The sequence below is a fragment of the Hippocampus guttulatus genome, chromosome 21 (assembly GCF_054856545.1).
Source record: "Hippocampus guttulatus isolate MCC_2025c chromosome 21, RoL_Hgut_1.0, whole genome shotgun sequence".
Classification (NCBI taxonomy): Eukaryota; Metazoa; Chordata; class Actinopteri; order Syngnathiformes; family Syngnathidae; genus Hippocampus; species Hippocampus guttulatus.
This window is the reverse complement of record NC_141281.1, coordinates 4499815-4526339: the sequence shown is the minus strand read 5'-3', so window position 1 is coordinate 4526339 and position 26525 is coordinate 4499815. Positions and strand designations below refer to the sequence as shown.

The following is a 26525-nucleotide window of genomic DNA, read 5'->3' as shown; positions in this document are numbered from 1 at the left end:
TTATGTTCATCTGCAGAAACAATGCTAAATCACCGCTACACACAATATTTTTTTACCACACGCCAGGACCTTAGCCTGACGTCATAACAGACCCAATGTCATTCGTTGCAGACGGTTGGAGTCACAACACGAATAAAATTAATTAGAATGAGACATTGTGTCACAAACATATGTGTATAGAATAATTCAGAAAAAAGGATACACAAATTGCATAAGCAGTGAATAAAAAATAAGATCAGAAAACCTTTATTTGTCTCACAATGGAGGAATCCCCAATTTACAGGGGGCAAAATAATGAAAGGGAGAAAGTAGAAGACACAAAGTATATAAATAAAGCATAACATAACATCACATAAATCCTGAATGAATTTGCAAAGCGTCCTATTCGTAATTTGAAGTAGAATTGCAGTTTTATTTCGTTAGTTTCTTGTCAAAATATTTTAACAACAAATGCGTTGTTCTTTGGTTGGATTTATATGACTATATTACAACAAATAAATAAGTAATAAATCAATACATTATCGGCCTGAATCACGTGACACTATACGGAAGTGACGTAATCACTCAAAAGAGTTCAGCATCTGGGAGCAAAACACCAGCCAGCTTCAATTTATTTGCCATCGGGGATCCAAAGAAGCGTATTTGCGGACGGCAAGAACATCTACCAGTAAGTTATTGTAGTTGATTAGAGCATTTTGGTTTGCGTTGTGTTGTGTGCCATGTTGGGACAAGCAGTGGTGCAGAACACAGCTGTCCGGCTGGCTGCCTCCTGAGTTGCGGCCTGGCGGTAAATCGCCTCCCTCTGGCTGCTGTGCACTCACGCCAGAGGTTGGTGGAGATTTGCGTGGACAGACAGGTGATCGGCTTGCCGATCACCTACAAAACAACAGAGTATGAACATTTCATGTTCTCAGTGCAAAGTACATGTGGGGAACTGAGATTGAACCGCTAGTTCGGCTTACGCGTTTAAGCTAGCTCATGATAAAGCGTCGATGGGTTCACCTTCGCACACCTTGCCAAAATTCCATCACAGCATCTTCACTACAACAGAGAGTACAGCAGCATCGCCTATTACAACTCCAATGACGTACATCAAACTTAATTTGTCATCGTCTTTGAAGTCAAATTTGTTAGCAGCTCGCCTGCAATCAACTTCTTATCATTTTAATCGCATTCACTCTCCTCCGTTTTGATTTTTTTCACAAACTGCGATGTAAAATGCTTGTTGTGTTTTTGTAAGAAAAAGGGATTTGATATTTGACACATAACGTCGCATTTTGTTGCTGGGCGTCCTCAGACACGCAGAGTGTACAGTTAGATTTCCACAACTGCGTAGCGAGAGTGTAGTCATTTTGAGCCCCGGACGCCCGTCATCGCCTCAGCCTTTGTGCAGTGTGCCATGGCCACCGCTAGAGAGCACATCTGACGTGACTTTCACTAGACGTGAGCTCGTCCATTTCATGCGACAACAGTTTAAAATGATCAGATTACTCTAATCACCCATACTAATTAGAGTAAAAAAAAATTTTTTTTAGAAGTATACAATAATCTGGTTGCATGTTGTACTTCCTTAAACTGTCGGTCACAGTTCTGCTATTTTTTAATCACAATATTTGACATTTTATTTTAACAAGGGCATGTAAACATTTCATGTGCACCGTAGGTGTAAGAAGGTAGCATGTAAAAAATGTATACTATTTTATAAATGTATTTTTTAATTGCAGGATTTGGTGGCCATAATGAATCCAGTGTACAGCCCTGCACCAACAGGGGTCCCCTTCACCAACTCTAAGGGTTTAGGCTATCCAGGTGGGTTCTTGCATAAAATGCTGACATTATACAATTATTTTATGTTGTTGTTTTTGTTTGTTTGTTTGTTTATTGAACATAAAACATATATACAGTAATAATTTGACAGAAAATAAGGTAGATAAAAAAAGAAAGAAATCAATCTTCATACAACACAGTTATTATGTTCAAGGGAGTAGGAAGAAGTAAAAAACTTATCTAGTCCTACCCCGTTATGTGATTGTATCTAATAAATCATTTTTATATCAATCAGAAAAGAAAAAAGTAAGAAGAAAGAAGTCTCCATTAAGGCTCATACTTTACCCTTAACCGTGATATTTTTACAACTTTTGGTTTGTATCGGGATTATATACTTCCACACCCTGACACTCTTGTGTCAATTTTCTCTTGTATTCATAATGGATATTTATATACCTTTCTCTATTTATCAACTTAGTTCTGATTTATCATTATATTTAATGTTTTGAATTTATCATTTTAACTCTGATTGATGTAGGTTGTTTGTACTATTTTTTTGAATTTGTTTTTGAACTCAGCAAGCGATTTACTCATTTTCAGGTCCGTTTCGAGATTATTCCACAGATTAACACCTTTGATAGATACACTTCTTTGCTTGATGTTTGTTCTTGTTTTGAGTTTTTTGAATAAGTTGGTACCTCTTAAATCATAGCTGCTTTCTCGAATTTCGAAAAACTTCTGAATGTTTTGGCAGAGCAGGTTATTGTGTGCTTTGTACATTAATTGGGCGGTTTTAAAGTCAACCAGGTCATAAAATTTCATCGTATTTAATTTGATAAATAGTGGATTTGTGGGTTTCGTATATTTTGATCTATTAATAATTCGAATTGCTTTTTTTTGTAGGTTGAGAATAGGGAGTGTGTTTGTTTTGCAGGCATTTCCCCATATTTCCACACAGTAGGTCATATATGGTAATAATAATGAAGTGTATAATGTGTACAAAGATCTCTTATTTAGCACTTCCTTGGTTTTGTAGAGGATCCCTACGGTTTTGGCTATTTTTCTTTTTACGTTATCGATATGTGGCTTCCAACATAGTTTTGAGTCTATTACTAATCCGAGAAACTTGGTTTCATACGCTCTTTTGTATTTGTTGTTCGTCATTATAGCTGGCTTCCCTGTGGGTTATGCAGCAGCTGCCCCACCATACACTCCAAATGTCTACCAAGGAGTAAATCCAGCCTTCTCAAGTGGTAAAAGTCTGTCTGTCTAGTGTATTTACAGTATTATATTTATTAATCTACATTATTAATAACTACATTCACACGTCAATATTTTAGTAATATTTTTTTGTTTCCCTTATTTGACTTTGGACAGTCCCTCACGGATACTCTCATTATAAAGTGTGGGATGGCGAAACATTTGATACACTTCTTTTGTGATCAACTTAGATTGCAGTTGTACCTAATGATGTGACTATCGAGTGGTGTTGACATTTTCTGTTCTGTGATCCAGGTTACGCCCCTGGTGCTCCATTTAAAATGTCCTGTTCCCCCAACACCGGGACTGTCCCACCATACTCATCCTCCCCCAACCCATACCCAGCTGCTGTATACCCAGTCAGGAGCACTTACCCCCAACATAACCCTTATGCACAGGTATGTCGTACTTGGTTGCATTGCCTAGTTTATGAAGCGCAAAACTCGTCAAATGTTCTGCTTGGTGTGATGCAGGCGCTGATCCCTTCACAACAGCAAGGTACTTACTTCACACAGCCACTGTACGCGGCACCACCTCATGTGATCCATCACACAACGGTGGTCCAGCCCAACGGGATGCCCGCGGCCATGTATGCTCCATCCATCCCTCCTCCCCGCAACAATGGGGTTGCCATGGGCATGGTGGCCGGCACCACGATGGCCATGTCAGCTGGTGGGTAGCTTGAAATCAACAATTACACTGGTCAACAAATTTTTACTTCCGGGAATGTTGAAATCAGAGACGCAAGTCTACTTTTCCACATGATTTCATTTTTTTGCGCTGATTCTGAACCCAGAGTAGGTTTTAAAATAGCCAGCTTCACAGGACCATGCCCCCCCGGAACATGACAAATATTACAGTGGAGCCACGTGTGTTTAGTCACAATGCCTTGATCACAATGATGTCTATTTTGTTCACTCTGCACGTCAGGAACTTTGCTGTCGACTCCGTCACCGGCACCCGCCACTCTCGCCGCGCACCCCGTCACCATGCCCACATATCGGCCCGCCGGCACGCACAGCTACAGCTATGTACCCCCTCAGTGGTGAAGTTGAATCAGAGTGAGTATGGCGCTTGGAGAGTATTAATGTGCCTGCTAAGTGCTAACCGTCAAGTTTTTTTCACTGTATGGATAGGGGTGTGTGTGTGTGTGTGTGCTTGTCTCTGCAGGTGAGGCGGTCGATATGCATTCACACTCCACTCCAGTGTTTTTTGCGAGCGGTGGTGGACCAACTCTGCCAGCATCTGCAACCAGTTTGTCTTCTTCCAGTATAATGTGAATCTGAAACCATGTAGGTCCATTAGGATAGGGAGGGGGTAGGAGGCGTCCATCCACGTCTTAATGGAATTAGGCTTCATTTTCCATGCCGCACCCCTACAAGCCTGTTGCATATCTCACATCCGGCGGTCTAGGCCTCCATGCAATTATTTATCCAGGCTGTCATGCAAATTTTAGAGTTTTAACTAGCTTGTGGTGAAATTGGAGTTTGGAGTAATTTAATCCCCACTTATTTTGGAGAGGCGTCTGCTGTTGAATGCATGTTCTGTATGTTAATATGTCAAGTAATGCTAGCTCAATCGACCTGCTGTGACAGATGCAAACTCCTTCAAAAGGATCACATCCAAAGGACGTGAAAAGTAATAAATATCCGAAGCTGACTTGCCAGTCACCACATCTTAAATGTGAAACAAGATGAGAAGTGTTGATGCAAAAAAAAAAAAAAATAGCAACACTGCACAGTCAGGTGCAGCCAACTCTTCTGTTTTCACAGCTTTGTGTTTAATTAAATGCAGCTTGTTCGTTTTATTTTATTTCTTTCAGTGATGCAGTACGTGTATTTGTTTTTACTGTTAGCGTGTTTTAAGGAAAGAGTGGGACTTTGTGGCTGCGGCCATGTACCGTTCCGACTTAATCGTTAAAGTTCTCAAAATCTGATCAATACCTTTTAGTGAGAAGATTTCTGACTTCACGCTCAGACTGAAGCAGCTGTTTGGTTTGTGCTTGAAACCCTTTCAGGGAATATCTTTCTAATCCAGGACACCCATGATTAGAGTGAATATGCACAAACCACCAGTTGTTTTTGTGTGTGTGTGAGTGCGTGTTTAAATTGGAGACTATAAGAAATGGTGTCATACAGGTCATTGAATTGTTTCATTTACTGTTATCTTCAGTAGGTCTTAAACACTACACCCAGGACTCCAGACTGCTTTTTTTTTTTTTTTTGGTTTGTTTTTTTTAACTGGGAGCACAGCGGTCCCCAACATCAAATTTTAGGGTCTTGCATAAATCACAAATTGACTTGCAAAGTAAATATTTACATTTCCAATAATTTTCACTATGTTATTGATAAGTGGAGAAGAGGTTTGTCAGCAATAAAACATAGTCAAGACTTATAAATGAAACCAATCAGCAGAATTATTGGTCACACATGAGAAATGAAAAACTTTCTTGCAATACCTCCATTTTTAGGGGCAAAGAACCACTAGTCTGGAGCCCTGCCGACACCACTGCTAAATACTAAAGTTGAAGAAACCCACGACTATTGACCTGCATTCTTGAATAGCACTACTGACAGGAAGCACTAAGTAATTCCAAGATGTTTTTGACATTGCTTGCAGTTGTAGCATCAGCTGACTCTAAACCATTGTCCCCAACTTGCTTTACAATGTCACCTGACTTCAGTATGTTTTGTATGTTATTTTTATTTTGGTTCTTGTTTTGTATTCTAAATAAAAGAGCAAAAATAAAAAGGAATATAAGAATAAACGTGGTTGCCATTGTACAATTCTTGATGACAAAATATTTTGCTGAAAATTGTAAACGTGATGAGTTTTCACAACCTTTTGGCATCTAACGTTGCATTGTGTCCCGTTTTGTTCTCAGACACGGTGATCATACATTTGGATTTTTACAACAGTCAAGAAAGATGGCGAAGTCTGAAGGAAAATGATTGAGGAAGGAAGGAAAGTGCTGATAAAATCTGAGATTCAGATCAAGTCAAATGCATGGAAAAGATATAGAAATACATGAACGGGGGTAAATATAAAAGTAACGGGGTTTGAGAGATGGAATATGTGATTAAAATCCAAGGTGATTGCAATCCAAAACAGTAACCATCGCAGATTAATAGGTGGCAGTAATGCACTATCACAGTTGGAATTGAATACGAGAAGAAGAACGACACCCTTCCCCCAGCATGCATTTCGGCGCGCGAACTTGAACTTTATTTTCACCAGCAACATACCCTTTTGAACATTTTCGTGCATTTTACATGCTAATAGTACAACTGCACGGAGCATTTATGACCTTCTGAAATTCATTGTCGTAAATAGTACTATAGAAGAAAATCTCGTTTTTGCATGACCGTGTACTATCTGGCTTGTCATTTTTGTAAAAAGGACGACAAAGTTTGGAATACGCACACAGGTCTGGCGTGCCGAAGGTGTATCGTTGTTATTCTTAATGTTGCCAAATGAAAAATAAGATCGTTCGTTTCGTTCCCCGTCGTAATTTAGCATCATTCATGGACTTGTCTGTCGTCTCCAAACACCTTGTCTACAGTTTATGTACAGGTAACCGATGTTACAATAATAGGTGGCGGGTTGCAAAAACAAAAACACATCAGAAAAACATTCGGTATCCAAGTAAAGTACAGGCACTTTTAAAAGCTACTTAAGGACAGAAATGAAATATTTGTACAGTACTTTTTTACTTACCACCACATATCCACCCCAAAATGTTACACGGTGACGTATTATGTGCATATACTGAGTAAGAAAACGGTTTTGGCATACAGGAGGGTTGATTTTGTTGAGTTTGCGGTGAACTGAGGATGAGCAGCCCAACAAGCACACCCAAACCTGCTGACCCCTTTCACAATTTATGGCTACAACTAAGGGAATGTCACCAAGAAGGACTTCAAGGTAACACATTTTTGTCATGACAACAATCTAGGTTCTGGACCACATGGGAGTAGAGAAGTGATGTTAAATTTGTACATTAGACCTGCAATGAAATTGATTTTTTTGGGTGTTACACTGTGTATGTTTCTGCTTGTAGAACTTGAGGAAAAAGTGTGCAAGTTGAAAAAAGAACGCCGTCTGTGAGTATTGTATTTTTATTTTCTTAAGAATTATCACATCACAGTGAAGCTGTTATATTACCACATTTAGCTGAGATGATTTTGATTTAGCTTCGATTTACTCAAGACAAACTGTTTATTTTGTCACAGAGATGCAGAGAGTCTCCAGCTGTTTTATACTCATAACCAGGAGCTGAAGGAACAAACCAAAACTCTGCAGGATGCCAATAGTCTCTTGGAGGACAGGTAACTCCAAAGAGCGCTAACCCTCGACATCACATGTAAACATTTTGTCAGGCTGTTTTTTGTTTTGTTTTGTTTTAACAACTAGAATACAGTCCGAACTCTCACTCGTATCACTTTTTGTGAAGACTGACCACCTTTCGTCCCGCTTTCAGGCTGCGCACGAAAGAATGCAATCGATGCGCAACCTTGGAAGAAAACTTGAAAAAATGGCAAGATCATAGCGAGCGAACCATCGCCAAACTGAGTGAGTGTTTGTGCATTTATTGTGTTTAAATATACTCTGTGTGTATATCTGTAGTGCTTTTTACTTGTGTTCTTATATTTTCTAAATACAATGCAATTTTTTTTGAATCAAACAGAATCAATATTTTTATTCAACAACATGCCAATAACTGTCTTCTCTCAATGTTGAGTGTATGTATGTGTGTGTGTGTGTGTGTGTGTGTGTGTATTCTCAACAGAGTATGAAAGAAAATGCCTGGAAGATGAAAACCGCAAACTGCAAGCTGAGCTGCAAATATTAAAGACGTGGTAAGTGCGTCCAGTTATTGTTTGTCATTGAACACTGGTTTTGCACAATTATTTATATTTGTTCAGAATAATTGCACACGTGCTTTTGTGGTCCGCTTTAGGCTGTTTCAAAACTCGGAAGCTCCAACTTTCAATTCACTCAGCTCTGAAGGTGTGTGATGTCGTTGCTCTTAGCTCCGAACCGCAGGTGGCCCTCTCCCCAGAACACGAAGATGGCATCATCCCAGACTCTCCAGTCCTGGCCAGCTCACTTCCTGTGGCCAACAAACTGAAGAAACGTAAATACACGGACAACAGCAGACATGTCCACTATGCAGAGGACTTCAATTGGGCACTCTTCAAAGGTCAGTTGAAGAAAAAAAAAATCCCTTTTTGGCCTCTGAGAAAGGTATTTGAAGCAGTACATGTAGTTAAAATTAAGGTGAAGTCTTGGAGTTTTGTGTGCTTCTTTTCAGATCAAGAATTAAGTGACACTACAAGACTCGCTAAAAGAACACAGATGCTTGCTCCGAACACGTGTGAAATGGAAACATCCCAGATTTTAGGTACGATTTCAAGCAGCGTTATTGTAAGTTAGAGTCTGGGATGACACTCGTTTGTTATGGGTTCCTCTTAGTCACTGCTTATACTTGTTTTGTTTGTAGACTTGAGTAGAGGTGTCGAAGCAATTGAGAAAAAAGCGGGGGAGGGGGCTAATTTCTCAGTAACTGGCAGAGGCGCTGTTGATTCATTTGTCAGCTGATGTCGGCGTCAGTGAATTTGAATCTGCGGGTTTGTTGAAATTGTTGTCTAATATCAGGAGAGGAGGAGAACGGAGTGATAGCAGACACATGCGGCCTGGAACTTGTCAACACACTTCATATAGTAGGTTGTGTTCATGCCCCAGTCTTCAAGGGATGCATTCCAATCATTTTCTTTGACTTACATCTCCGATCTTTCTCTCCGACTTCGATTTTCTCTTCTCAGAAAACCACAGCTGAAGGAAAGCAATTCAGCTCAAAACCATCCCGGTCATCTGATGTTCGTCCAAAGTCAGAACCAAAATGTTAATTCTTTTCGAAACAGGAAGAGAATATATCACGCGTTATATTTCAAGACCTTTACAATTCAAACCTTCTTTGTGTCCCCTTGCGTAGGCCTCGTCGTACGTCTTCGCTGTCCGCACCCATCCACAGTCCAGATTCAAAGTCCTCATCTCTTCTCCCTCGTGGTGAGAAGCTGACCGATATTGGCGATCTTGGCAAAGACAAAACAACAAAGGATGATGATGAAGCAAAGGGGCTGGAGGACGGCGAAACGTGCGACCGTGTCAATGGGAAGAAATTGGATGCCCGAGTGGAGCCGATGAAACAAACCTGCAAGACCATGAAGGCTCAAAGCTTCACGGAGCCACCTGGCAGCAGGGTTTGCCGTTTATCCTCACCATAGAATATGGCAACATGAACATGCTTATGGGATAGGATAGGATTTAAGTCCGATTTTAAACATCTGTAAACAGGTTCAAACTCTCGACCAAGCTTTAAATGTTGACTGTGGAAGTCCAGCTTTCAAGAAGCCAAACAAGATACCAAAAGAAGATCACCGCAGACGGAACCACCCTCAGGTCCAGAGTGCTACGCACAAACGAGCTCTTCCGGAAAATGGTAAGCTTGCTTTTGCGGTTGTTGGCTCTTGTTGTTGCTTGCACATCATTAGCATCGACAAAATCGCGTCATTGTCATTGCATCTTGCAAATTTCGTTGTCTCAGCACAGAGGAAACACACAGTGGAGAACATGTGGAGCATCGACCCCGCGCTTGCCCTCTCCATGTATGACAGCGAGCAAGGAGCGGACGAGGTACAAAACTGTCACATCAGCCCCGAGTGGCCCAAATCTTTTTGGGTCGTCGTCTTAGCTAAAGCGCGATTCCACTCAGTGAGCAACTTGGAGGAAAAAAAAAAAGTGATCCTTGCAAGGAGGTGCATTTGACCCCCGTTGCTATTTGGATGAATGTCATTCACCAGTCATTCACTAGTGTCACTAGTTCAATTGGTGTCCTGTGTTTGCAAGGATAAAGAACAGCAACGTGAAGAATTACTTGATAGCGACTGCACTTGGATCAGTCACAGTTTACTCCAAGGTCGAGGCGAAAAGGACGAGGATGAGCACGGTGTGTCAGGTGAAGCGCTCTCATCCTGTTCGCAGTCCCTTCGGCATTTCTTGTCAAAGGCGGACGCTGAAGAATAACTCTCGTATTTTTCGTACCAAGGAATTGGCGACAAGGCAAACGACAGTCTGGATCGAATGTTTGATACCACCGCCCACGAGGAGTACATATCTTACAACACTTCACAAGTTGCCAGTTGTCCATCTGAGGATGAGGAGGAGCAAGATGGTACGTACGGTACAGTATGTATATAAAATCGACACTCGCCACCAGCAAGGCCTTCAACATAAAGTGCAGCCAACAACCGTATTACAATTTCAGCTACAGTGGTTAATATAACGAGAGGAAACTTCTTGTATTTTTTAAATCAGCATGTTCATCATTGCAGTTGTAGTTTGCACACAATAATGAACACATTGTTAAATTAATCAACACAAGTGTCAGTCAAAGCTCGATCATTTGTATCATTTCCCTTTTTTGAAGTTCTGGGATCGGATCTCTCCCTCATGTCGTCTCATCCCGTGAATGCATAATTTTAACAGTTTGTGTCGAAACTATTAAAAATAATACTTGATGCTTCTTTCTGTCTCTCCAACTAGAAAAAGAGTCTCCAGAGAAGTCTCCACGAGTGCGCAAAGTGCAGTGAGCAATTTTTTTCTTTCATGTTAAAACAACCAAGACATTTACATTTTGTAAGATGTTTGCTTCTATCGGTGTGACTCTAACTACAGACACCCGCCCTCATCTTATTTTGCCTCACACGAGTTGATGCCAAATGATGAAACGTATGTGGCCTCATTTACAAAAGTTTGCGCTTGGATTAGGCACCCAACATTTGCGCACGCGGCGGTGGTTCGCAAGAAAGACGAGAGAAGAAAACTAAAAGGCACCACCTGCAAAGAATGTGAAGTTGTAAGTCTCTTTTTTTATTTATTTTATTTATTTATTTTTGGGCGTCTTGTGCAGCACACGCAGGATTTCAGGTGGCCTTTCAAAAATCAACTTGCTATGCGTTTGGCTCTCCCTCTGCTAGTATTACGCCCATCTCCCAGAGGAGGAAAAAGTGAAGAAATTGTCCGAATGCTCTCGGCACCGCCATCGCTTCATTCCTCCCAGCACTCCGGAGAACTTCTGGGAAGTCGGATTCCCATCGACACAGACGTGCATAGAAAGGGGTAAGGAGACGCCTTTCCCGCTCTGTTCATGAAAATGGTCACATGTGACCAAGTGACCTTGCGCTCTGCTTGTCTAGGTTATATCAAGGAGGAGCAGATGCCGCAGTCTCGTTTGAGGAGAAAACAGCCATTCGCTGCTCTCTTCTCCCCAAAGAATAGCCAGCAGGAGAGCTGAGCATACAAGAAGTAGCGTGTCACGATTCATAACACGCTGTCGCCGCCCACTTTTTTTCTCCCTAGTGTCACTCGGGCATGTCGAATAAAAAAATTATATATATCTTGCATATGAAATGTGACTACATATTTTTTTTAACCCTTCCTTCAGGCTATAATTTTTACTTTGGGTGTAAGTAACTGCAAATAATGGCTTTCATCGCAAAATTACCTCAAAAATAAGGGTGCAATATGTGAACAAATATTTTATTTGGTCTTTAGCTTTTCACAGCAACAAAAAAAGCAAATACAAATATTAAAACAGAGCTTAAATGACCTAAACGTTTGTTGAGGAAGTGTAGGTTTTTGGTCTGTCCGGATGTGCTGACATTCCTCTCTCGAAATACACCAGCAAAGCCTCGCTCACATGACTGACCGCCATACTGCAACCAGAACAACAAATGACGACGAAGGCAGTTCAAAACAAAGACAAATTTGCTTCAACGTAAAAACAGGAAATAGCCAGTAGAGCAGTGATTCCCAACCATCGTACCACAAAGTCGTTCAACTCTTTATGCAAGTGACATACGGTATATTGGCTGGCAGAATAATGACTGTACATGCTCTTCCATTAGGTGGCAGATGGAACAATAAACGTGTGTTCATCTGCTGCCATTCATAAGACCCAGAAAAAGGTGTGGCTTCCTGCAGGTATGTCATCTTTGTGTTCAATTCATCAGACCTACATTTCACACTGGGCAATGTGCGAGTAAACTGGGACAAGGTCATCACGACTTAAGTATTCATGCGCTTTGGTGACATTATGGCTTGCTGGCTTTTTTTCTGTGAGATTTTTCTCTTTCAAAAAGATGTCTTGGCTTAATAAAGGTTGGGAAACACGGCAATAATCAATTCATTTGTCTGCTAAACTTGCCACTTACCAAATCATTGATGGGGTATTCATGTCCATATAGAAAATAAGAGGCGACAGGAACATGGCAGAAACCTGGTAGAAAGAATACACTGATGTGGTATTGTGCCAAACTAGTGTGTGTGTGTTACATCTGCCTCTTAGTACAAGTGAACACTTGATTGATATGTAATTTTGGTGTTGTTGGTCGTGTTTACCTTGGCCATAAAAATCCACACTGCAAAGTGCTGGAGAGACAAACCACTTTTTAGTTTGACCGTGGCCAAAAGCAGCAAGAAGCCCAGCAAGGCACTGTGAAAGGACAATGCAATCAATATACTGATCTATTTATTCTTCTTTTCCAATTAGGTCGGAAGCGAATGACGATCACCAAGGTACTGCTGCATGCTTGCTCAGGAACATGGCAAAGGTATTATTTTGGTGCGTATGACTTGTTGTCAAATTATTTTACTCCCGAAATGTTAGCGATACTTTTAATTACAGGATGAACCCGAAATGTACTAGAATCTTTGCTGGTTAGCTGAATGTGACTTTCTCCAAACTACGTTTTGCACAACTTCCTGTTCTCGAACGAGGAAATGAACTGTGGAATTGAAAACAATGCGGTGAACCTTAAATTGACATTTCCTGGTTGAATTAGATTAGGAATCAAGCCAGCCCTCTTCCTCGTGCTTTGCACATTTTGGCACCATGAGACCAAGATGAGATCGATCAACAGTACCTCACCATTGCGAGGCATCAAACAGCTGTTCTCCGAGGGCATTGAGCTAAAGAGGTTGCCACAGATTTACAGCAGGACTGGAAGAGTCACAGAAAGGCCAAGGATGGGTGGACATGCTTCAAAGCGAAGAATATAGCTCCTGTGAATTTACTGTTCAGCTACTTGTTGGGGAAGGGCGAGTTGTACAGAAAGTAGGGAAACACGAAATATTTGAACGTAAACTGTCTCTTATCCATGACATCGTAGGTGTAAGTCGCGGTGAGTGGCTATGGTGGGGTCACCTTGCACAGCAGCCCCCGCGAAAGGAGTAGGACTGAAGGGAGGGGAACTCCAAGGCACTCATGAGGTCACCTGAGGAGGAACGAAGGTCAGTGGGCAAAGTGTAGCCACCGTCCAACATAAAAGATTTCGATACGTTAGGAGGGGCCGAGAGCAAGACATTCTCACCTGTTGGGTGAGCGGCCATTGCCAGAAGCAGAACGCTGTTCCAAAGACCTCACTTTAGTCTCAAATGTTGCTATTATAATTACGACATTGTTCCAAAAGCGTTGCCCTTACCTGAACAAGTAGTTCACACATTGTTGCTCAATGTCGCTACACCGGAAAATAACGTTGTGGCCAATTAGAATTGGAATATTGCTTCGACTGCAATCAAATATGGGCTCACCCTTACCTCAAATTACTGGATTTGTAGTGAACTTGAAACACCCTGTAAGCCCCTGAAAGGGCAATCAAATGAACAGTCAAAGTTAGGTCACAAGTGGACATGCGCTCATGGGATGCTTGAAAAGTATGCACTTAGAAGTCAAGTCTTACCGACACAGACTAGATGTGCGATGGCCCACATGTAACCGGTGAAGTCAAACTACAACATAAGACAGTCTCATCAATTCAGTGAAAAATAATAAAGGCGGTACGCAAATCACCAAATAGTTACCTGGGGATCATAGGCAGGGAGGTTGATGGCTGAAATTAGCATGAGGCATACACTAACAGAGGAAAAAGCAGATTGGGTTCTTATTTCATGTCAAACACGCACAAAAAAAAAAAAAACATTACACACCTGATAAATTTCAGCCACTCAATTTTCTGTGATTAGAGAGAAAAATGAAATTGTATATGAAAGACATGTTTCATTGAATACATTCATGGTGACTCTGTACTTGATTAATCCATTTTTTAAAAAGTTGTTTTTTTAGCATTTCTGTCATGGCGAAAACACACCCGAATTTACCCCTGACCCAACCTTGTTTCCCCAGAGAGGCAGTGTTTCACATACTCTTACCTCTCTATGAACAGCCTTCGAGATGACATAACTGACAACATGCGAGGAGTTCTGCAGGGTGAAGAAGAAAGGAATCTCCTGCAAGGTGAAAGAAATGTGACATCATTCAATCCATCGCGACATATAGCACATGAGAAGCCCCACTGAAGAGCTAGCGTGTGACTCACCAGACGTGATAGAGCTCTGGAGCCTGCGTAAATGTTTCCTACAAACAGGAGGGAGCCTGGAAACCAGGCAAAGGCAGCCGATCTGAAAGGCAGTGTTGAAATGGATCAAACATGCTCAAGCAGATGGAGTTGAATGTAAATGACTGAGTAGTGAAGGTCGTGTACCTGGAGATGCGGCTCATTTCCACCCATCCCAGCTTGCCCGAAAGCAGGAGCAGGAGCGCCCCGATAAATGTCTGCCATCTTCGAGCGAGACATGGAAGAAATGAGTACTTTCTCTACTATAAAAGACCACTTTGTGATCAATTGTTTCAGCCCCGCTAAAGGTCACAAGCACGCAATAATAAAATGCCACCGTTAAATATACCACTCACCCTTGAAATAAAGTTGGGTAGGTGAATTTCATTACAGACAGGACAAACTGAAAAAGATATCCACGCCATTAGAAGTGAACATTTGGAGAAAAAGGCATTGAAAAGTACTTTGATTAAGTCAAGTAAAACGGACTTCTAAAGCGTCAAATTTGGTTTGAATGTTTTTCCAAACTGATACCACTACAAGCGTATTAAGTCTTCAGTACAAACAGATACAGAGTACCGATACCACCAGTACTTTTAATACATGCAAATTTTAATTACCACAACGGAAGATAAATGTGAACAAAGACTTGTATTTCTTTCTGATGCGTATGATCATTCACAGATTTGTCAGATTGCCACAGTCAAGCCCCATTTACCGGTGAGTCTTAATTTGTCACAAGTGACCAATATCTTGAAATAAGGCCGATACCGACATCTGGTATAGGTACTTCCCCATCACTTATTACCAAATTATATTAATTCTAATTTTTTTGTGGAAAAAAATTAATAATTCATTTCCCCAGATCAATAACCTATGGCACAGCCACAAAACACAAAAGCCACGTGTCAACTCAAGTGTCTCATTAAAGCTTACGTGACTGATGAAAAGAAAGTAAAACAATTTTAGTGGGTCTCAATATTATTCTTGTTGACTGACTTCTTCCTGACAGAGGCCCGATAGTGGACTTATTCAAAGGAGCTCCAGATTTTTGTGCGAAATGTTATAAGAGTACATAAGCGGGTTAAGTCTTACTTTTTATATTTGTTGCCTTGAAAAATAATTTAAATATAGCGCCAGATTTGAGGCGCATTTACCAATTGCACTTGCGCAATCCTATGCCATTCAATACAAGAGCTACAGCAAAATGTGTCTTTAAAATGATCGACTTGGAATATCACTGTGCTTCCTTAAATATCTTTTGTTCACGTTATTTGCTGAAGTGAAATGGCAGAAATATTATTCTCAATACATCAATAAATAAAACAAAGCCAAATTTTGATAGCGCAGGTGCAGTGCGTAGATACTGTACGAGGAAGTAGAAACTGCTTCATTTTCATCTCACCGTTGAAACCCCATGAACAAAAAAGTTTAATAAAGTGAATGCTGTTTAAAACAGACAAACCATTTATGACCCAAATACGATCTAATAATAAAAAAAGTCATCGTTTCCTCCACAAAGGTGATATTTGTCAGGTACTCACCTTATTTGTGAAATACGACACAATAAAAAAGAAGCTAAAGGCGAGGCCGCCGAAATTTCGTTTCCACTGCATTTCGACCTGCCCAAACGCAGCATGACTTCAGCAGCGCAAAAAACTAATATAGCAATATTCTTCGCATGCTTTCAAAGTACTGTACACATATCGCACTCGGAAACTTCTCTCTGCCGTCACAGGCAATTTGACACGTCAAGACGTCGCCAGCCTAAGATTGTCTATTCAATGAAGATAACTTGCGCAGACGCATCCCATGAGACATTTTGCCGCTGGAAGATGAATGAATTACTGCCACCTTTATAACACTCGGTTACAGAATAAATACGATTATATCATATATTTCATTTTATATGTATTTCCGAGGCATAATTGTTAAATCGGCATATTTTGAAATAGTGTTCTATAGAATGTTCTGTATTACACAAAGATCGCATATATACGGTCACGTGGTTTGCAGGACGTTTCCTTGTTTACAGCCGTGTGACTGAGCTGCTTGGATCCCACACAAGGATGTAGGACAGTCATGGCATTTTTCAAGACTAAAGAGCGAACCAAGGAAAGGTAAGTGCTCCTGCTGTTTTCGCGTCGCGCCGTGTCACTGTGCGTGGTGCAATAGTGGGTTTTCAAAAGTGCGGATGAATTTGCATTTCAACTAAGTTATACCGGTGGGGCAATACGCTTATGACAGATGCAGAACGTCCGTCTACCGCTAATATTAATTAACGTGTTTGCAGCGATGCAAATGTGGAAGTCGACCGGTCGCTCGGACCAAGACAGTCTTTGCTGTGGCAAGCATTTACAGTACTGCAAAACGCTACCCACTCCCAAGTGACTTTCAGGATGTTGACAGGACAACATTCGATACGCTTGGTCTTTGTCATGAGGCACCAAATGACAAAATATGAAAAGCTTTTTTCTATTCAAGGTAATTGTAAATGCCACGTTTATTCTGGTCGAATGTTGTTGCAATACACAGATGGACATTGACTTTAGCAATTTATTCAGCTACAAAAGGGGCTGACATTTTGACGACTACCATGCTGTGCAGTTGTACACCGTTTCAACTATACGCATCATCATAAACTTAAAAAAAGAAAAGAATATACTACTTGTATGCATATTCAATGTGATCCGGCTCTTGAGGTTGCATTAGTTACGTTGTGAGTTTTATAATGTATTCCGTTAACTGATGCTACCAAGAACACCTATTTAACGAGCATACGTTTTGTTACTCAAATATTTATTCCAATGACGTGCAAATAGTTTTTCCCCATCACGTTAGAATATAAGATATTTACTGCAGTACTTTTTTTTCGTTTGCTAACAACAGCTACGTACTGTATGTTTGTGCGATAATGATAAATATTTGAATTCTAAATCTTATAAATTAGTGTCATGGGTATTCAAGCAATTTGAAAAAATGTGTTTGGTTGATTGATGTAATTTAAATGAATGCATTTAAAAACAAATATTGGAAACCTTTATTTCCTAAAAAAAAAAACGGAAGTGATAGCAGAAAACAACCCGGGCTGAACAAAACAGCTTGACAAAAAAAAAGACATCACGTCATTGTTTCATTCAATAAGCACCGTTGGTACAGTTAAAAGCTCTCAAACCTGAACATCCAGTATGACACACCATCCAAGTTTTTGCAATGATTGAGAATTAATTGCTCTGCTGCAATGCTGTGAAATGACGTCACATTGCAAGCCCTGACAAAGTGGAGAGGTGTAACTGTTGAGTGTGAATAAGATGTCCCATTTACCATAGGATCATTCACCGTTTGTATCTTCACCGGTGACGTAAGAGTGATGTTTATTTTTTCTTTTCTCCAGATTTTCTCTCTTGTTATTAGATTTGGAAGAGTATTATTTTGAACAGCACACTGCATACAATGTGACAAGAGGCTCAGCTAAGAAGAGGTGATGTACTCTTATGTTCTACTATCACCAGCGTTGGTGATAATATTTTGTTTTAAGATGTTCAAACACAATCCAAGTCAGTCATCTGCCAAACACAAAGAATTCCACTGAGCAAATGAGGTGTGTGACCCGCTTGCATGTCGGTCAGTTTGTACAAGATCAGAAATGGGATATGTTGTGGAAGATGTTTTATTGAGTGGGAAGAGCAGAGTGAAATGAAAAAGAAAAACACACTCGCAAAGCTTTAGAACTGAATTCACTATTTTTAAACGTATACCGATGTAAACATCCTCTATCGTGTCAGACAATATATTTGCATAATGCTTTTCACTCTCTTTGCTAAAATGTGTCACTTCTTTCCCTTCCAGAAAAATCCGAGGCTCATTTAAGGTCTGTTCCAGATCAGTCATTTTTGACCCGGAAGATTTTACGCAGCCAATTTTAAAGGTTTGTTTTGAATTGAATATCATGGCACGCATCTGACGGGAGAAAAGCAACTGTTTAAAAACAGTATGGTGAACTGTATTGTAATATTTTTGTTTAAAAAAAAAAAAAGGTTCAGTTATGTGGATTTCTGCTACTTGCACCCACGAATAGCAGATGTCCACTGTCTATTTATATATCTACACACATACAATATATAATTAGAGTATGGATATTATTGGCTTTGCCTGCAGATTCCATTGCGAGACTGTAAACAAATTCAGTTCGTGGAAAAAGAGACCAACCCGTTCAATGAGTGAGTATATATTACAAGTATGTCTCATCTCCCCATTTAGGGCACACGTTGTTTAATGAGTTGGTCAAACTGGTTCTGTTCCTCCTCACCATATTTGTCACAACTACCGTTCATTTGAGACACAGTTTTAAGATGAGCATTTAATCATAAAAACAAGACTAAGTATGATTTAAGATGATATATTATTGTTATTGGGGTTTTTTTTGTCACTCGCACACATTTTAATATTTGTTTTCCTTTCACAGACCCAAACCATCCTCCATTTTAATTCACTGTGAACAGGTAAGGGTGTCTAACCCCCCCCCCCCCCCGCCCCCCCCCCCATCCAACGTAGCTACTTTTAATTGCTCAAATAGTGTCGCGTCCTAAAAGTAAACATTTCTCCCTTTCGCGGCAGGTTATATACATCAAAGAAAACTGTGTCGTTTCACCCTACAGAAACGAGCGGGTAAGTCTGGTGTGAGCATGCCGTCGGATGATCCGTTGGCTTTTGCCGTTTTTGCAGTGACGATTAAATTGTGTCCACCCTGCCGAACGAGTGTGATTTTCTTTGACTCACTAAATTCCATTGCTTCAATTGAAAGGGCACGAAGACTGTCAACTTTGAGCTGGAAGTGTGGCGTAAAACCGAGGATGTCGTTCAAACTTTACATCAAGTACGTGGGTCATTCTGAAAGATTTGGAAAGTCTTGTCCATTTAGCTCTTCGGGAGTGAGAGTACGTGCATCTCTCTGCTGCTTGTATTTGTTCTTGATTTTTTATTATTTTTTTTGTATCTTTTTCCCCAGCTGCATCGAGCATCCTGTCTGGAAAAGCTTGGTGACCAGACCGCAATGGTGACTTCACGCACGCTGATGTTTGTTTAACTGGCGTCCAATTTCCTCATTGGCGTGCTTTCTTTTCTAGATTACAGCCAATCTTCAGTCCCGACTGGCAAGGACAGCGTTCGACAAGTTCTGGTTTGTGCACTGTTGCGATTTGTGCTTTGTGCTGGGAAACGCACAGTACGAAAAAGAGTGTCTGATGTATTCGTTGGCGACGTCAAGCTTTCAGAGCGTTGCCGAGATGCCTCACATGGAGTGCGCGGTGGAGATGGTCCTGCCTCTGGTATCCAATCCCGGCCACGTCTGCGTTACAAACGAGAATCTCTACTTTCAACCACTCAACGGCTATCCGGTGAGCTGATATGCCCGAACGCGTGGCTCCCTCTGCTTTGAGTTCTTGCGGGCTGCGCGGTGCAGCGCGGCGCAGCCCATGAATGATGCCGTCGCCTTTTCGCTTCAGGAGCAGGTCCTTCAGATCAAACTGCATCAAGTCCGGCGGATCTACAAAAGAAGACACGGTCTCAGACCCCTGGTGAGTGCGACAACTCCTGTCCGGTGCATCAACGCGATCTTTACATGCACGTGTCTCTTCTCTCTTGCAGGGGCTCGAAGTGTTCTGTTCCGAGAACGACTTCTGCTCCGACATCTATCTCAAGTTTTACAACGCGGCGGACCGAGATGAAATTTATTACTTCATTGCCACATTCCTGGGTGAGTAAATGCCATGCCGGGAATAAATCCCGAACAATCCTCTTACTGGAAACAACAGAATCCGAATCGGATCGCTTCCTTCTGAAATGACCGTCAAACATACAAGAAATTGGAGCTATCGTGCTACAGCAACCTTATACCTCACGACTGCTATGTTTCCTCCCCCCCGCCCTGCAGAGAACCACATGACGGAGCACACAGCCGAGAGTTACATGCTGCAGTGGCAGCGCGGCCACCTGAGTAACTACCAGTATCTGCTCCACCTCAACAACCTCGCCGACCGCAGCTGCAACGACCTCTCGCAGTACCCCGTCTTCCCTTGGGTCATCGCCGACTACACGAGCGTGCAACTGGGTGCGTTGACGGCAGAGGCGTACAACACACGTGTTCTTTGCGAGTCTTGTCGCGCAGTAGCTTTTGACGTCAGGTTGGGCGGGCCCAGTTAAAAGCGCAGCATCAGTTCAAAAAGTAAATAAAATAAAATAGCAAGAACCTGATGTGTGTCGCATGATCACAGTGGTTGGATAGGAAGGCTTGAAGACAGGCTTGGTAACCTCAAAAATCTGGGCTGTTGGTCTGTTGTGAGTACGTAGAGACATTGTACAGTATTTGTAGTTTGAATCTTGCTTGATGCACGTGCAGAAAAGAATCTCTGTAATCTTCCTTGATGCCTTTCAGATCTGACAAATGCAGCCACGTTCAGGGACCTCAGCAAACCAGTCGGAGCGTTAAACAAAGAGCGGCTGGATCGGCTCTTGGTGAGATTGCCCTTGTCGCGTAGAACCGCAGCGCATTACGCTCTCAACGAACTGAAATCCAAAAAGCGGCATCCACGGCAGAGTGTAAGTTGCGCTCCGACCTCTGTTTGTCAGTGCCGCTTCCGAGGCATGCCCGAGCCTCGCTTCATGTACGGCAGCCACTACTCCTCTCCCGGCTACGTTCTTTTCTACCTGGTCAGAGTAGGTCAGTCGCTCACAAGGCGCATAAAACCGCAGTAGCGAGCGCTCAATTTTTTTTGGATTGTAATTAAAATGGTGTGTTTCGGTTCCCTTCCCCACAGCTCCAGAACACATGTTGTGTCTGCAGAATGGCCGCTTTGACCATGCGGATCGCATGTTTAACAGGTGACCGACGTTGCCGTGATTACAATCATGAATGTTTTTTTTGGGGGGGGGGGCTTCGTGAAATGCAAGGCTCGACTGTATTTGGCGTGACTGGATTGCTGCCATTCAAACGGGAAGGCTGGCAACTGCTCTGAACGGCGCGTTTATCTCTTTGCAGCATTGGTGAAACGTGGAAAAACTGCTTAGATGGGGCAACGGACTTTAAAGAGGTACAGCGTTGATTTTATGCTCGGCTACTTTGAACATTGTCTTCAAGTGTCTAATTTGCTGATATTGTTCTTCTGAATTATTATTTTTTCTTCTATCGGGGACGCACCTCATCAAACTAATCACGCCGCGTCCAATTTGCACCGCATACTTTCTGGAGCGACGTGTCATTTGTACTTTGCGATGAATTTCAATGGATGCTCGCAAATCCTTTTCGTCTTTTATCCCTTAGTTAATTCCGGAATTTTACGGGGATGACGCGAGCTTCTTGGAAAATCACCTGCGCCTTGAGCTGGGTCGGCGGCAGAACGGAAGCTTTGTCGGCGATGTCCACCTCCCACCCTGGGCCTCGGGTAACTTCCTGCCGTTTTCTGACCCTACTTCTCCTCGCTGGGATCACAGTGGGCCGCTTGTGTACACGCCGCGAGCGAGGACGGAACACTTTAGCGAAGAACAGGCTCGGGTGCCCTTGATTATGGCTGCCGAAGCATCGATCCTCGCCGGGAGATCGGAGAGATTATGAGCTGGAGAAGGGCCGCAAATTAAATCTCTGCTCTCTCCTCTCCAGATGCTCAGGATTTCTTGCAGAAGCACAAGATGGCACTGGAGAGTCAGTACGTGTCGGAGCACCTGCACGAGTGGATCGATTTGGTGTTTGGTTTCAAGCAGAGAGGAAGCGAAGCAGTCGGGGCCCATAATGGTAAAATAAATCATCATCATCATCATCAAACCCCGACACATGCGGCATAAGCTAAGAGTGGTGTCATCTCCCAGTATTTCACCCACTGACCTATGAAGGTGGCATCGACTATGACAGGTAAGAAACCAAGGGCGCATGAATCATAAATAAAGCTTTTTTTTGCACTCAGGTTTTAACATAAAGAGTGCAAGGAGTGAAGTGATGTGCAGTCGGGAACTTAACTTGCTCTTACGGCGCCACGTTGTGCGTTTGTCAAGTCTGGAGGACCCGGACCAGAGGGTGGCCATGCTGATTCAAATACTGGAGTTTGGTCAGACTCCCAGGCAACTCTTCACCACCCCTCACCCTCAGAGGATCGTGGCAAGGTCGCCCAACATCACCAGGAGCCCCAGCCTCACATCGCCCATCAGCGAACTCACCTCGGGTCGGGGTTTATTTCTCCATTGGCATGACGTAGCTTTCGTCGGTGCAAGCGTGCCTTTTGTTAAATGTGAATGTTCCTCGCGGTTCCCAGGCTCTCTGAATGAGGACTCCTCCTTCGAGGACCTGACAGAGGAGAGCCGGAAGCTGGCGTGGTCAAACATGGGCCGTCTGACACCAGCCTCCAGACACAAGATCCATAAAGAGTACGTGAGCTCGGCGCACCCCGCCTGGTTAAGCTGCCGTTACTTCACTTCATGATTTCTCTTGTCCTGAACGCGTAGCGCGGTGACGGCCATCACCGTCACCCGAGACGGCGCTTCCGTTTTCAGCACATCCCGAGGTACAAGTGGCAAGATAGTCAATATGTCTGCCACTCGGTTGATTTTTTTTTTTTTGCTCCGGCGTGTTTCAGACTCGACGCTTAAGATGTTCTCCAAAGAGCTGAAGGACTTTCAGAGGAGTGTGTCTTTCTCTAATATGGTAAGTCGTTTTTATTGTATTATTATTTTGAGCAATAATTCGCAAAAAAAAAAAAAAAGGTTGTGTACAGTGGTGGTTTTTTTTCCTGTCTTAAAAAAAAGGACTATAAGCACTCCGGCTCAGCTGATAATATTTGTGGGTAAGCAACGAAGGCCAACAGGTCAAAAATCATCTCACATGAAAACCCCCCGATAAGATATCGAGATGCATACATGAACACTTTTATTGATCCTAGTAAGTAAATGAAGATATTTCTATTTGTATTCTATTTCGCTAAGATTTCTGTTAGTTGTTCATTCAAGTTGACTTTGTAGTTGTCACCGCCTGTTGCTGACACTTACACGTGACTTAGGCGCAGGTTGGGGCGCATCAACACATTTTTGGGTCACGCGAAGTGTTCATGGAAATAGCATGACACTGGAATCAAAGCCTCTCAACTGTGTCTTTCAGGCTTTGTCATCATGCCTGATGCTGGCTGACGGTCAAATGGTGGTGTGTTCCTCCTGGGACAATAATGTGTATGTAACGTACGGGAAGTCCAGTTTATGGATGTTGAATTTTTGCGGCTCACGGTCACCTGCTCTTTCCTGCCGTCTAGTTATTTCTATTCCATCCCATATGGAAGGCGACAGGACACGCTGATGGGTCATGACGACGCCGTCAGTAAAGTGCTTTGGTCCGACGACAAGCTCTTCACGGCGTCCTGGGATTCTACGGTCAAGGTGAGGAGATACTCGCCCGTCGAGTATTTCACTTGTGGGGAGCGGTCCGAACACGTGCTTCGTCATTTTTTGCATTTCAGGTGTGGCAGTGTGAGCCTCACGTTTTGTGCGGTCGCAAGAGATCACATTTTGAGCTGCTGGCTGAGTTGGAACATGACGCCGGGGTGAGTTGGCCGTCTCGTAATCATGACGTGATGACAAATATGGCGGCACCTTGACTTCAGAGTTTGTTCTCTTTGTTGCATGACCAGGATCCGAACTTTGTTTACTTGGATACCGAAGAATCAATTATCAAATTATTGAAGAATAATTTTTGAGATGTATAGACACACACACACACACACACTTTGTTTTTGGTGCCTTTTTAGAATTGTTCAAATGCTCAGAATTTCAGCTTCTCACTATGATGCATATTCTGTACTCTCCATGAAAGTGGACTCATTCTCTTTGTGTTGAATCAAAGCAAAACATTGAGAATTTAAGAATATGAAGTTCTCTTGCACATGATGTAACATTGTGGATGGTGAATGTCCTTTAAAAGCAACGACGTTAACATTCCTCCGGGAATATAAAAAGGTTCGTCTCAATGGGTTTTACCGTCCCAAAACGCAGGTGAACGCTATTGGTCTGAATCCTTCGGGGACTCTGCTGGTGTCAGGATGCAAAGACGGGGCCGTCACCATCTGGGACACGGACGCCTACCGAACCCTTCAGCAAGTCGACTGCCACGCTGCCACCGTCCACCGTGTGTCTTTCAGTCCAGGTCAGTTGGGTTGTTATTATGGAAAGGATTAATTAACACCCTCCTAAAATGTACTTGCAAGAAAACAGCTGTACATGCTGTAGTCCTTTTAACCAGACTGGAAGGAAGCAAGCAACTGACGACGAATACTCAAGTGGTTTCTTCTATTTAGACAGTCGACACGTCCTCAGCATTGGCGCCGATTCCTTCATGAAGGTCACTGACGTTCAGACGGGAATGGTGATCTCGTCCGTGAAATCGGACGAGGAGCTCAGGTGTCGTCATGTTGTCCACCAAGCAAACATGAGTTTCCAAAGTAACTGTGGGATCAAATCCAAATAAACTGTTATCACCCCCCCCCCCCCCCACCCCGCGCCCACCCAATTTGGCTCGTTTCAGGTGTTTCCGCTGGGACGGAAACTCTGTGCTGTGCGGGGGCCAGTCAGGTAACCTCCTGCTATGGGACTTGATGAGCAACACCGTCACCGCCAGGATCTCGGCACATTCAGGTGCATCTGTCCCCCGCCACAAACACACGCACGGCAGTGACACGGTGAAGTCAAAGAAATGGTCATGTCCTGTGCGTCTGGGATCTCATTGAGTCATTCCACGTGCGTCCGTCCTTTGTGCTTCAAGGTGCTGTCACAGCCATGTGGATGAATGAGCTGCGTGCCACAGTGATCACAGGCGGAGAGGACGGAGAGGTCATCTACTGGAAGCTGCACGATTAGTGCGCAGACTCTGAAGAACATTTGGGGAAAAATGAAGCCATTGATGCGAGGCAATGGGAAAGCGTCGAGACCCCCAAATCTTCAGCAAATGGTTAGACACAGAGGGTCTACGTTGGTGTGTGGCAATCTGGACATTGAGAAAAAAATATCCAAATGCAGTTTTGTCCATGACAAAAAGAAGCTGCTAGAGCTTTCTTTTTTGCTTTATTTTATTTTTTGACATCCTGTGTTTCTAAAGCTCCATACTGTGGGCATTTATTGCAGTATGAATGACGCTTAGACTGTATGCTGCTCAGATGTTTATTTGCATAGTGATACAAAAACAAATCTTTGCCTGCTGCGCTTTACTCCAGACCAGACTCAAAACTCCGGTCCTGGAGGGCCGCTGTCCTGCATGTTTTCCAAGTCTCCCTGTTGCAACACACCTGATTCAAATGATCAGATCATCAGCAAGCTCTGCGGAAGCCTGACATTGAACCTGTTCATTTGAATCAGGTGTGTTGCAACAGGGAGACTTGGAAAACATGCAGGACAGCGGGCCTCCAGGACCTGAGTTTGACACCCCTGCTCTAGACTGTACTTACATCCGATTACATTTCCATGCACGATTATGAAAATTGAGTCCAACTGGTCGTCATTCCGAATGAGTGAAATTGAAGTTGTCGAATTACAGATTGCCAGGTAGATCTAGCAGGGCGTGTGTGTGTGTGCGTGCGTGCGCATATATATATAGATATAGTTAGATAGATAAAAGTACAGGAATAAAGTTATTTGGAAGACAACAGGTGTTTCTCACTTTAATATTTAGCATGATTTTTCACAGCCATTTTGGAAAGCCTATTGACGTTTTCTTTTATAAAAAATTCTTTAAATTGTGATTTACATTTTTTTGTTTCACTTTTATTTCGATTTAGATGAATTACATGTGCAATTATGAGACATTTCAAAGAGGGCACAGGAGCAGAGTGTAAGTTGAGTTAGGTCTTAAGATGGCTGAAGATGCAATCAAAAAGAAAAACTTCATCATTCATATTTTATGTGGCAAAAGGTAGACCAAAACCACCCCCCTTAACTTTCCTCGGATTTTCTCTTCCTCATTTTACAGCCAAAAAGGACGACCATGTGTAGGAAGGAGCTTTTAGACCCCCCCCCCCCCTC

General features: G+C 42.5%; 4 protein-coding genes and 1 long non-coding RNA gene across 8 annotated transcripts; 3 read left to right on the top strand and 2 right to left on the bottom strand.

Moving 5' to 3' along the window:
• Positions 1–542: 542 nt before the first annotated feature.
• Positions 543–5794, top strand: fam168b (family with sequence similarity 168 member B). Of its 2 annotated transcripts, none has more exons than XM_086102342.1 (7): positions 543–667; positions 1725–1809; positions 2937–3020; positions 3283–3425; positions 3501–3699; positions 3958–4088; positions 4164–5794. In XM_086102342.1, exons 2-6 carry the CDS (start codon positions 1740–1742, stop codon positions 4074–4076), a joined length of 615 nt encoding a protein of 204 aa, XP_085958468.1. In that variant the 5' UTR covers positions 543–667; positions 1725–1739; the 3' UTR covers positions 4077–4088; positions 4164–5794. The 2 variants fall into 2 exon arrangements, with proteins under 2 accessions (XP_085958468.1, XP_085958469.1); XM_086102343.1 differs by having other exon boundaries at positions 575–667; positions 4198–5794.
• A 432-nt stretch (positions 5795–6226) lies between these two features.
• On the top strand, positions 6227–11490 carry rbbp8 (retinoblastoma binding protein 8). Of its 3 annotated transcripts, XM_086102639.1 has the most exons (19): positions 6227–6600; positions 6825–6951; positions 7088–7130; positions 7260–7355; positions 7508–7599; positions 7817–7886; positions 8061–8230; positions 8342–8431; positions 8686–8750; positions 8853–8917; positions 9023–9290; positions 9385–9529; positions 9635–9723; positions 9937–10045; positions 10136–10261; positions 10633–10675; positions 10765–10945; positions 11067–11208; positions 11286–11490. In XM_086102639.1, the coding sequence occupies exons 2-19, from the start codon at positions 6861–6863 to the stop codon at positions 11381–11383; spliced, it is 1983 nt and encodes a 660-aa protein (XP_085958765.1). In that variant the 5' UTR covers positions 6227–6600; positions 6825–6860; the 3' UTR covers positions 11384–11490. The 3 variants fall into 3 exon arrangements, with proteins under 3 accessions (XP_085958765.1, XP_085958766.1, XP_085958764.1); XM_086102640.1 differs by having other exon boundaries at positions 6227–6951; positions 10858–10945; XM_086102638.1 differs by having other exon boundaries at positions 6227–6951.
• Positions 8056–9082, bottom strand: LOC147186808 (uncharacterized). The gene is made up of 3 exons (XR_015099076.1): positions 9000–9082; positions 8812–8901; positions 8056–8154 (listed from the first exon to the last, which is right to left on the bottom strand). It is a non-coding gene; the product is annotated as an uncharacterized LOC147186808 (long non-coding RNA).
• Positions 11491–11614: 124 nt separating the features above from the next.
• On the bottom strand, positions 11615–16233 carry slc35d4 (solute carrier family 35 member D4). The gene is made up of 15 exons (XM_086102016.1): positions 16028–16233; positions 14840–14886; positions 14631–14708; positions 14466–14547; positions 14299–14376; positions 14077–14102; positions 13951–14002; positions 13830–13878; positions 13687–13732; positions 13572–13607; positions 13461–13495; positions 13295–13364; positions 12490–12583; positions 12303–12367; positions 11615–11804 (listed from the first exon to the last, which is right to left on the bottom strand). Exons 1-15 carry the CDS (start codon positions 16097–16099, stop codon positions 11699–11701), a joined length of 936 nt encoding a protein of 311 aa, XP_085958142.1. The 5' UTR covers positions 16100–16233; the 3' UTR covers positions 11615–11698.
• A 249-nt stretch (positions 16234–16482) lies between these two features.
• nsmaf (neutral sphingomyelinase (N-SMase) activation associated factor) lies at positions 16483–26149 on the top strand. The gene is made up of 31 exons (XM_086102015.1): positions 16483–16603; positions 17878–17964; positions 18333–18411; positions 18642–18703; positions 18949–18985; positions 19101–19151; positions 19288–19359; positions 19492–19539; positions 19610–19662; positions 19750–19879; positions 19988–20059; positions 20130–20238; positions 20416–20592; positions 20917–20996; positions 21111–21201; positions 21299–21362; positions 21520–21571; positions 21802–21922; positions 22138–22269; positions 22344–22386; positions 22527–22693; positions 22784–22895; positions 22974–23032; positions 23105–23172; positions 23623–23690; positions 23771–23894; positions 23975–24058; positions 24507–24657; positions 24809–24911; positions 25036–25145; positions 25273–26149. Exons 1-31 carry the CDS (start codon positions 16566–16568, stop codon positions 25365–25367), a joined length of 2739 nt encoding a protein of 912 aa, XP_085958141.1. The 5' UTR covers positions 16483–16565; the 3' UTR covers positions 25368–26149.
• Positions 26150–26525: the final 376 nt, after the last annotated feature.